This window comes from Condylura cristata, unplaced genomic scaffold (genome assembly GCF_000260355.1).
Source record: "Condylura cristata isolate star-nosed mole 26May11 unplaced genomic scaffold, ConCri1.0 scaffold00028, whole genome shotgun sequence".
In the NCBI taxonomy this organism is placed as follows: Eukaryota; Metazoa; Chordata; class Mammalia; order Eulipotyphla; family Talpidae; genus Condylura; species Condylura cristata.
Genome location: NW_004567129.1, coordinates 24,488,044 through 24,499,201, shown reverse-complemented (window position 1 = coordinate 24,499,201; position 11,158 = coordinate 24,488,044). Strand labels below are relative to the sequence as shown.

The 11,158-nt window shown below is 61.2% G+C and overlaps 1 protein-coding gene and 1 long non-coding RNA gene across 2 annotated transcripts in view; one reads left to right on the top strand and one right to left on the bottom strand.

Annotated features, from left to right (window-relative positions):
* Positions 1-96: 96 nt before the first annotated feature.
* Positions 97-2,859, bottom strand: LOC105854191. Its single transcript, XR_001145891.1, has 4 exons — positions 2,513-2,859; positions 1,652-1,767; positions 1,483-1,551; positions 97-1,164 (listed from the first exon to the last, which is right to left on the bottom strand). It is a non-coding gene; the product is annotated as an uncharacterized LOC105854191 (long non-coding RNA).
* Positions 2,860-2,863: 4 nt separating this feature from the next.
* MMP15 (matrix metallopeptidase 15 (membrane-inserted)) overlaps positions 2,864-11,158 on the top strand; it is an 18,099-nt gene continuing 9,804 nt past the window's right edge. The window contains exon 1 of the mRNA XM_004690521.2: positions 2,864-3,270. Coding sequence (XP_004690578.1) covers positions 3,106-3,270 — 165 coding nt within the window. The 5' untranslated portion in view covers positions 2,864-3,105. The remainder of the gene's footprint in view (positions 3,271-11,158) is intronic.

Sequence of the window (11,158 nt, the reverse complement as noted above, 5' to 3'; positions counted from 1 at the left end):
AGCCCTGCCACCCCTGTTACCTCTGGCCTGTACCCAGTTCTGTATACATAAATAAAATTTTTTAAAGAAGAGAGAAGTAAGGCTGGGAGAGGTGAAGTACCCACTCAGTTGGTACTCAGCTGCTCGGCTGGTAAGTGGTGAAGCTGGAATCTGGACAAGCCGCTCACTCCTCTACTGCACACTCCCTGGTGCCCAGGAGAAGTGACTGCGGCTGCGTGCCAGCTTTCCTCCTCCTGCCCCCACAAGGCTGAAGACACCCCCACCCTCTGTGATCGCCTTCTTATTTGAAATGTCTTTCTGTTGACTCACATAACACTTGTATAGCTACATACAAACACGTCCCCACACTGCATTCAATTAACCGGCCTCAGCCGGGGAGTTGGGGGAGAGAACAAGTACTGTGGACTCCACTATTTCCACTGAAACACAATCACAAGTGTGCCCTTCCCGTGGGTCCTGGTCTGGGGCGGTGGTCCCCACAGACTGGATGTTTGACTAGTTAAACATTCCTCTTCATAGAGCTTTGGAATGAAGGTTTAGTCTTCTGCGCTTATCCATGCCCTACCGGGAGGCAAGCTCTTTCTGAGTCCCTACTAGTTCTAGTATAAACAACTTGCCTGATTCATTTATTTATTCAGCAAATATTTATCATGCAGCTACTATGTGACAGGCAATGAGCTAAGCAACCAGCCAGACAACAGGGATCAACAGGGTGGAAGGCCAGACACCGGGCATGCAGGCGAGGGAAGAAACAACACTGGACCAGTCACGACGCACACAAACTCCAAACGCGGTAGAGAGTGGGCTGGGGTGCCATGAAATAACAGGAGGCTACCCCTGTTGATGGGGAGTGCGAGGGGTTCTCAGATCAGGTGACACTGAAGCCAGGACTTAAAAATACAGGCAGGCTCTAAGGGGGAGGCTGGTCCGGACTCCAGCAGAGCGTGTGCAAAGGCCCCGAGGCAGCCAGAGGCAGCAGCAGGGCTCTAGAGCCTTCAGCCAGTCAGTTCCGGGCCTCTGGAACCCAAAGACCCGAGGAACAGTTTGTGGCCTAAAGTCCCTGAAGTCTGGATTTCTGTGTCTCCGGAGGGGTGGGAGCTTCACCTGTTCTTTCTTGTGCCCCCAGAGCCGGCACCCAGCAGTTGTCTGGCAAACACTCAAGACCTGCAACGTGATTAAAAGGAGATGGGGACCAGGCAAGGGGACCCAGAGGTTGGGGGTGCAAAATCCCTGGCAGTCCCTCCCCTCGGGAAGAGGATGATAATGCCAGAAGAGGCTTTCCTCCCTCCCCCTATGTACTGGCTCAGGCTGGCTGGCTCCCTGTGGGCCTGTTAAGAAATGCAAAGTCCACTCTCCAGTCAGATTGATCCCAGCTGAAAACAAGGTTGTTTTTTACCTTTCCCTGCTACCCTGGGGAAAATAAGTCACTCAGCCTGTGGGCCAGCAGGTGACTTTTGCCCCTGCCAGTCCCCTCTGACCCACCTCAGCCAGTCACCAAGCCGAGAGGAGCTCCTCCTGGTAGGGCAAGCCTGGGCAGGTACCCGGTGGTACCTGTCAGAGGGCGGAGCAGAGTAAAGGTACATCCTTCCTCCTGGAGCATGAAAAGCCCCCACTGTGCCCTGCCAGACCCACGCCTCCCTCAGAAACACACCCGGCAGCCTGCAGCACAAGCTCTTCTCCTCCCGCGAGTGAAAGGGCTCTCAATTCCAGCCTCAGTTTTCTTGTCTAAGACAGGGCTTGGGCTTCCTCCAGCACTCAGACCAGGTGCTAGAAATGATGTGTGCTCAGCACCTCACAGACATCCCCCCACAGTGCTCCCGCAGCGCCAGGCTTCCCACTCTGACTGCTCTACCCATGAGGAAACTGAAGCTCTGAGCCAGGACACCTTGCTCAACATCAGTCATTAAGTGGCTGAGTCAAGGCAGCCCCTCCTGTCTGTCTCCACCACCTGCTCACAGCACTCTGGCCACACGGGACCCAGCGGTAATTCTGGGGGCAGGCGTCATCTTCAGGCTGCTACTCTGCACCACGCCGAGCAAGGTGAGTGGCCATTCTCCAGAAGAGCCAGTCTCCGGGCACCACCAGGGTTTGCCAAAAAAAGGATACAGCCTGAGTGACTCCAAATGGCTGAAATGAGGTCCAAACAAGTTCCCAAGTGGCCAAGTGACTTCTGCCAGAGCTCAGGTGCACGCCCACCTGGCAGGGGACTCAGAGTCCTCTTCCAGCCAAGGGGCAGAGCTCCTAACTCTAGCTCTTCGAGGCCCCTTAAGCATTCATTCCCGTCCTTCCAGCTACCAGGCACTTCAGTCTCCCTTCCTCCCCCACAACCCTGGGACCCATCTGTTCTCTCCACCAGCCTCGATGGCTCTCCTATAGAAAAGCAGGGCCAGTGACAGAGTCGGTCCAGAAGGGTTCCCGAGACAGCAAAGCTGGCCACCCCCGCCCTGTTCGGGCTGGTTCCCTCTATACGATCCACTTCTGTGGGCAAGGGGCTGACCCCCCTGGAACACACCCAGATCATCGCCTAATCCGTGCTGGACGCGTCTCACACCATCTGGTCCCACAGGACTGTGATCCCAGTGCGAACCGTGGAACCCGACCTATCACAACCCCTCAACAACCTTCAGCTCATCCCCGAGGACTCTGAGGCCACTCCCCACACACGATCCCACGTGCCTAGGGATTTGGGCACACGCCCCCCCAAACCCGCGGCCGGCCGGCTCTGCGCTCCGCTGCGCCGGGGCAGCTCGAGCCAGAGTAAAGACCCTGTAAACAGGTGCTCAATCCTTGAAGCCGGGGGCCAAGGAGTGCAAGGAAGCGGCCAAGGTCATTCAGCCGGAGAGGCGGCAGCCAAGCCTCCGCCCCATCCCCCGCCGGCCGGCTCTGCGCTCCAGGACCTGCCCAGCCCACTTCTCCTGCGGCGTGGGAATTTGCCGCGGGGACCGGAGCGGCTCCGGCGGGACCCGGACCCGGAGGGCTGCCGCGCGCCCGCCGGGCGCGGAGCCAGGGAGCGTCGCAAGTTTCCGAGTCGCGTGCAGGGACCCGGCGCCGGCGAGCGGGCGAGTCCCGCGTGCTGCGTTCCGAGCCGGACCGGGCCGCGAGAGCATGGGCAGCGGCGACCGCGGCGCGCCCGGACAGCCCGGCTGGGCGAGCAGCCTCCTTGGTGGCCGGGAGACGGCGGTGCGGCCGCGACTGCTGCCGCTGCTACTGGTGTTTCTGGGCTGCCTGGGCCGCGGCGCAGCGGCGGACGACGCAGAAGTCAACGCCGAGGTAAGGACCCCTGTCTCGTCCCTTTGCGGGGGGCTGGGGGCTTGAGGGTAGGGAGGTGGCCACGCCCGCCATCCGAGACCAGGCGGCGGAGGGGGCTGAGACGGGTCCAGGTCCCAGTCCCCGCGTAGGGGTGGGGGCGGGGGGCCGGGGAAGAAAGGGGACCTGGCCAGCTGCCCCTCCCAGCTCTCCCGCAGCGTCGCACCTCTTCACTCAAAGCCGGGGGGCGCTGGGCTGGCGCACACGCTGCACCCATCCGCCCTGCCCTGGGCACTGATCCGCCCGGGTCGCTGTCCGGGGAGCCGCTCCTGCCTCCCCAGCCCTTGCCTCCCTTCTTCCCTCCCTCCGGGGTGCTTGATTCCTCGAGAGCCCGGAGGGCGCGCCGCGTCGTTCTTTTCGAATGAGGAGGGGGCTGGTCTGGGGTGTGTTAAGGGGACGACGGGTTGAACAGGCAGCGCTCGCGTCTGGGTCGCCGCTAGTCTGGGTGGCACAGCCACACGCGGGGCGGGGGCAGGATTGGGGACACGGGGCAACAGACTCAGGGTGCGGGGGCGCTCTGGCCACTTTCTTGGGCTCTTGGTCAAAAGCGGAGCCGCGGACAGGTGGGGTTCTAAACAGAGACCCTCCTTCCGCGCTTCCTTCCACAAGTGCCCTGCACTGATCCCGGGCCGCAGAGGGCAGACTGGGAACATCTTTTCTCCGGGAGCCCTTCTCTGGCTTGGTCCCGCGGGTGACCAGGCGCGGCCTGCCGGAGCAGACCTGGGTCCAGCCAGCGCCTTCGGCTCCATGGGGTCATCGCCATCCTCTCCAGCAGGGACAGGCACCCACTTCGTTGCCCCAAAAGATTCCTGACCCGTTCCTTTGCTGACTTCTAGGACCAGGGTCCCTGCCCCGGAACAGCAGGGAGGGTTAAGCCAGGAGTGGGGGAACTGAGAAGCCGCCTTTGGCGGGCGGGAGATAGTCTCGGCCTCTGTGCCCTTGGGCCGGCCTGGAGCCTTGCGCGCCGGGACTGCGGCCCGAGTGCCATTTCTATTTGCAGCGGGTTGGTGCTCTCTCTCCGCAGGCGGCTTCCCCACCTCCCAGCAGCCTGGGAGATTTTTCCGATGGAAGCCTGCCCTTCCCCGCCCTACTTTAATAAAAGCATGGAGGAAGGGCAGGGAATTCCTCCCAGCTCAAGTTACACCTCCCAGCCAGTTCCCCACCTGCTCTGCCCTCCCTCCCTGGTCCCGCAGGGGAAAGCTGGGGGAGCCAGCCACTGGCTGGAGGCTGAGTGGGAGCCCAGCCTGTGCCCAATTCCTCTGGCCCAGCCCCACCCCCATTCACACCGCTGATAGACCCGGCTCTACTGGGGGGGGGGGGTGTTCCTGCTAGGCATGGCCCTCTGGGCCACCCAGAAACTAGGCGAGGGCTAGTATCTCACCTGCCACTCTGCAAGTCACAGGCCCTCTCTTGAGGCGTCTGTAGTCTACACACAGGAGTTGCATCTCCACATAGGAAACATTTATGGGTTCAGCTAGATTTGGGGGAGCTGTGCATTGTGAATTGGTATTCTAGATGGCCAGAAACTAGGCACTGGAGCTGTCACTTTCTTTGCTTCTGCACCTGCATGCCTCCACCCCCTCCCCCAGGGGAGGAAGGCCCCACAGCCTAGGGATGGAGGCACTGGCAGCTGTGAGCACCCGCAGACCTGTGCCCTGAGCCTGCGCTGGCACTGGCTAGGATTCCATGACAGCCCCTCTCCTGTCGGGCTGTTGCTGAAAGAAAACTGGCAAGGTTTGGGGACCCTTCAGTTTTGGAAGCCAAGGAAGATGGATAGGCAGGTTCTCTGAGCTCCTAGAGTTGGTTTGGGGGTATACATTGTCCCTTGGAATCTGCCAAGTCTGACCCTTTTGGACCCAGATTGCTTGAGCGACCTCCATTGCCAGGAGGCTGTGGGATCATCCCTCTCCCAGGACCAGCCTCAGAGACCAGGGCCTGGCCTGCACCCTGTGTGCAGAGCCTACTGCCCTGAAGAGGGCGCAGTCCTGTCCCAGCACCCCTCAGCTGCAGCCATCAGCTCCGGCTGCTCCTTGGGGACCCTCTCTGAGCGGCCTTCCCTGAGCAGCCTGACCACTGGGCCTAGCTGGCCCCTCCCCCTCCTGGGGTGGAAACCGCAGGAGTTCTGCCAGGCTAAGGAACAAGGAAGCCTGCCACCTGCCAGGTGTCCGTCCCAGTCTCCAGCCAGGCTGGCCTGAATGAGATTACCCCCAGTCCATCCCCCCAACCACAGCCCCATTCAGCTTTCTGTTTTGCTTTTCCTGGCTGTAGCACCCCACCTGTGTCCCTGACTTAGGCTTGCACCAAAGAAGCTCTGGTCTCGTCCCACTTTTCCCTGCCCCAGCCCCCCAGCCCCTGGGTGGAGGTGACTCACTGCCTGCCCAGCCCACAGGTGTGGTGCATAGCCACACCCACCTCTGAATGTCTTCCTGTCCCTGCGGGTGGCTGAGCAGGGTGAATAAAGGGGTGGGGGTCATCAGCAGGGATTCTGATTGTGAGCTTCTGGTCTGCTTGGTAAGCTGTGCTGGGAGCTTCCTGGACTCCCACCTCTGCTTGTATTTCCCTGCTGGCCCCCAGGGTCCCCCTGGTGCTGGCTATTAACGCCTGAGCAGGACTTTGAGGCCTCTCCCCCTCCAGGAAGGGGGGTGAATGTGAGGTCATTGCTCTCCACCTCTCATCTCTGCTTTTCCTCTGTCCTGTCACCATCACCATCCTCTCCTGATGGGTTCTCTGCTGGTAGAGCAGAGGCTGGACCCACTGGGCAGTGCCTACCCTCCAGCCCTTGGCCAGGTCTCCCACCCAACTGCCTGTTCTGACCCGAGGGCACTAATGCCTTCCTGTGCCCTCCCTGCAAGAAGGGTGGAGTGGAAGCAACACAGAACCACACGTAGACCCCCAGGGAAGCCTCCTGAAACCCCAGCACCTGCTGTCCATATTCTCTGATGCCAACTCAGGATGGTAACGCCAGCAGGTCTGGAAAAGCACCTCCCTGAAACCATAGTTGCTTGGTCTTCACCTGCCCAGCTGGGAGTGTGACTTCTGCCTGGGGCCAGCTGTGAAGGGTCCGAGAGCTGCTGCTTCCTAGCTCAGGTGAAAGTCAGTGCTGTAGGCCCCCAATTCATGCCAAAAATCTAAGTGCCATGCTCATAACATGGGAGGTGAGGCCTTGGGGAAGTGATTCCTCCCCAAAGGCAAAGTCTGTCAGGGTGCTCAGCCCAGGGAGAGCCTCAGCCGCTCCCACTACATGAGGAGCCACCCAAGGGGAGGGTGCAGAACCCCACCATTCCAGCACCCCATCTTAGACTTCCAGCTGTGAAAATAAATGTCTGTTTTTATAAGCCAGACAGCCCAAGAAGGCTGGCATTTTCAGGATCACCCCAAGCCCTGGGTGGCTCACTCAGCCCCTGTGCCAGCTCTGCCCTGGCTCAGAGACATGTTCTCTGGGTCAGCAGAAGCAGAGGGGCCTGGGGGTTGTCTGCCTGGGGCCTTCTCCATTGCAAAGAGGGGCAGTCTTGCCAGGTCCCCAGGAGCGAGCGACTCTAAGGGTGACCGAGCAGGCCAGGCCTGTAGCACAGAGAGCCACGTTGGCTGAGGCGCCCCCTGACTCAGGGCTTGTGTGTGGATGCTCCCCAGAAGGATGTGGGTTCCAGGAATGCCTGGAGACCAGTGCTGTGGCCTGCACTCTGGGGCGCCGTGGTGCGGATAGAGCCATGACCGAGAGCAGAGAGGTGCCGCCTGCCTGCGCCTGAGAGAGGAAGATGCCATTTCGAGACCCGTGTCCCTGTGGAGCTGCAGGGAGGAGCAGGCAGACTCAGCAGCTGCATATCAAGTGCCCGCCCGCCCGCCACGAGCCCGCCCTCAGGGAGATGCCCCCCATGTCGCTGCTTCTGTAGTTGAGCTGCTGGGGCTACAGAGCGGGGGCCAGAGCTAGGTCAGCTCTCCAGGGCTGGCTCCGGACCCTGGCACTCCCTTGTCCTCCCGGGAGGGACTGCCACCATGAAGGGGGAGAGCCCCGCTTCAGGCCCCGCAAAGGAGGCACCCGGGAAGCACTTGCAAATGGCAGCGAAGTGTAATGACAGTGAGAAGCAAAGGGCTTTTGCTGCAGGGTGTTACTGAACCCCTCTAAGTCTCAGTTTCTCCATCTCCGAAGGGAGAACAGTGACGTGATGGCATCTGCTGGATGGAGAGCCTGGGGGACTTGGCGGGTTTATGTGTAAAATGCCAAAGCCATGCGCAGTCACCAGTGAGGGTCACTGGTGAGGGTCGGGGTTACTTCTCGGCACCTTCACACACTGGATCCCCCATACAGGTGTGGCCTTGGGGCGCTCGGTACACACTTTCACATGTAAGCCTCAGTTCGCTGCAAGTTGGTGGGAGACTTATCCCATGTACAGAAGAGGAAACTGAGGTGAGGGAATTCACTGCAAGTCCCAGCCAGAGAGTGGCAGAGCAGGGACTTGAATCCTGGCCATCTGGCCTGGAACCCCAGCTCTCCGCTCCATGCTGGGGTGAGGGCTGCAGGTCAGCACGCAGGTGCCTTCCAAGGGAGGCGCTGCCAGGCAGCCTGCTGAAGCCCAGCCAGGTGGGCAGGAGGTTGTGGAGGTGGGCCAGAATTACCCTTGGCCTGGGGCCCTGCGCCCACACCCGCCCAGCCCTGGCCCCTCGCCCAGTCACCCTGCCAGGCTCGGACCCTGGGAAACCCATCTGAGAGACGACACCTACAGGGGGGTTGCAGGTTGAGGCCCAGGCCTGACCCCCAGCCAAACTACTCTTCACCCCTGATGGGATACCCCCTCCCCAGCCTGCAACTTTCCCCAAATGAGCAAGTATGTTTTAGGGCTGCTTACATAGAAGCCGGCTGCCTGGAGAGGTGGTAACCACCCCCAATGAAGGAGCCTGACTTAGGGCCCCTTTATTCACCGGCTCTGGGGCAAGTTAGGTCACCTGTGTGCTCAGGTTAACAGGTTTGCCCAGGAGGGTTAGCATCGCCCCAGGGCCTGTTATGTCACCAAGGACTGGATGAGGGGCGGATGCACTGGGGACACACTTCTGCTCAGCCTGAGAAAGAACTTTCTACAGTCTTTGCTGCCCAGAGACAAAATGGACCCTGCCAGGGTGCAGGCAGACCCCGGCTGTGGACTGTGGAAGCTTGATGGCCGTGAGAGCCACTCTGGCCTGAGATGGAGGGGTCCAGGGCTCCCTTAGGGTCACCTGGCTGGAGAGCAGGCTCCTGGTGCTGACCTATGGGCAGGGACGAGCCTGGAAGGTGTGCCCTGCCCTGTCCCCGCAAGGTCTGCGGCCCCTCCCCCCAGGCCCCCCACGCAGCTTCACGGGCTCTGCTTGGCACAGGGGCAGTGCAGAGCCTCAGCTTGCTCCCCAGAGCCCTCAGACTGCACACAGGGCAGGGCAGACCAGCACCGTGAGGCCCTCACAAAGCCGAGAAAGTTCCAGGGCCATTGCTGGCAGCGCTGGCAAGATGCCTTTTGTGCCTGGTTGGGCAGCCCTGCCAGGGTCTGCTTGCATGGCAGAGTGGTGCGGGAGGTGGGAACCCAGCAGCCGGAGATTGTCCTTATCACCCCGGCTGATAAGGCTGGGTGGGAGGGGGCCGCTGACCTGAGCTGGAGGAGTTGGCTGTGTGGAGGCAGCCATGGGCTGCTTCCCCCGCCCCACACCCCACACCCCCAACGCTGCCTAATGCACAGTATTGATCTGGCGCTCCTGCTCAGACACCCTCCCCACAGGCCTGCCTGGGCCTTGTCTCAGCAGTCCCCGGGGCAGGCCTGCTTCCTGGCCCGGTGCCCAGACAGCCAGACTCCCTCCCCCAGGCCTGGACTGGGCACCCTTCCTGAGAAGGCGCTCGCCCAGTGTCCGCAGCTACCTCAGCAACAGCCTGGTCTAGGAGTTCTGTCTTTGGGCTCCCCTCTCCCAGGCCAGCTGTGTGGCCCTGGATGGGCCACTCACCCCCAGAGCCCCACTGTCTGCGTAGTGGGGGAGCACGTAGCATCTGGAGTCCTTGTGGCCTTTGAGTGGGGTGATGCGGTGGAGACTTGCCCCTCTGCTGCTGTGTCTATGGCCTTTCCTGGGGGCCACGCGCCCCCCTCAGGCCCCCAGTGGCCTACAGGTCCTTGTCTGGAGCTAACCGCTCACCTGCACCATGACACATACTTGTGTGATGGAATCTGCAGCTCAAGAAGCGGCTGAGGTGGACAGAACAAGCCTGGGGGCCACGTGGCCTAGCACCCTGTTCAGAACCTCCCCTCCCTCCCACTGGACAGTAGTCCTCGTGGACCTTGTTGCTTGCCATGCACTGACCTTCCCGAGCCTCAGTTTCCCCACTTGAGAAACAAAGCTTTGCCTGCTTAGCTCAGCCCACCCGCGATCTCCTGGCACTAGGGAGGCAAAGCCCAAGGAGGAGCAGCACTGCCCCCCAACTCAGGACTGGAAGGCTAATCATCCCCTTGGGGCTCGCTCCCCGCTTTTGTTCCACAGCTGCAGAGCACGTCGTGAGCTGGGGCTCACAGGGCACAAGCAGCCCATTTGCAGAGGCAGAAGTACCCCTGTGCCAGTGTACCCCAAGCTGTGCCCCTCATGCTCCCGACCCAGGCAGTCATCTCCCCTATGCCTGCACCCCCAACATGTCAACACAGCAGTGGGGTGGCCAGAAACTTTCTCCAGGACATGGGACGGGAAAAGCCTGCAGACCTGTGGGTGGCGTCTGAGGCTGCCCAGCAGGCTGATTGGCACAACTGCCACTTGCAGGCACTTGCCAGAGTCCAGCCAACTCCTTCAGCTCCATGGGCCTCATCGCCTTTTATCCCAGCAGCTCTGGCCACCTTTCAGCTTATCCCACCCCTCCTTGGCCTGAGGGGCCCCCATTCCTTAGCCTGGCCTGGTATCCTGGCGACGGCTGAGGCCTCTGTCACCAGGAGGCAGAGGGTTCAGCTGATATGGAGACAGACGGAAGCAGCCGGGCTTCCCTGACACTCGGGAGGTGCTTGCTGGGAGAGAGTTCGGGGTCCACAGACCCCCCTGGGGCCTTCCTGTCAGCCCCAGCTGCCCCAGGTTTGACAGGCCTCTTGCCCCCTGAGCTCTGGCGCTCTCCACTTTTCCAGGCAGACAGGCCTCCCCTCCCCCCTCCCCAGGGCCCAGCCTTGCTCTGCCCTCTCTCCTCCTGTCACTCTGCAGACACCGCTAATCAGCCCCGCGGTGGCCCGTGATTGCACACCCCGAGATATTTTTACCTTATGCAAATGGATGGTGTAGAGGTGCCCTCGCTGTCTGGCTGTCTGTCAGGCAGCCCTGCGCTCCCCACCTCCGCTGGGTTCCTTGGGCTGTCAGGGGCGGCTCAGCAGCCTGGCTTCTGGATCTCTCCGAGCTTCTTCAGGAAAACTGTCTATTGAGAGGTGGGCTCACCTGGCGCCCCACCCCTTCCAGGAGCTTCAGGCAACTGCCCTGCCCTCAGGTCCTGCTGGAGCAGAGACCCTCCAACCCAAAAGGCCACAGCTCCAGGACCCCACCACACAGGCTCCCGCCTCCATCACAAGAACATTTACTGAGCCCTCTCCCTGCGGGCACAGGCAAGCACGGGGTGGACCTTCCTTTTAATCCTCACAAAGCCCATGAGCTGAGGCCACTCCCAGCCTGGCCCCCTTTACTGCTGGTAGACTGAGGCATGGGGAGCAAGAAGCCACGCCTCCCAGATGACCGGGTGGTCCCTGCCCCCTGCTCTGTCGGTCACCAGAGCCCATGGCCCAGGCCAGGCACTACTGAGCCAGCCTGTGGAGCAGCCAGTACGCACTGGAGGCTGGGGCCGGTGTGTGTGTGTGTGTGTGTGTGTGTGTGTGTGTGTGTGTGT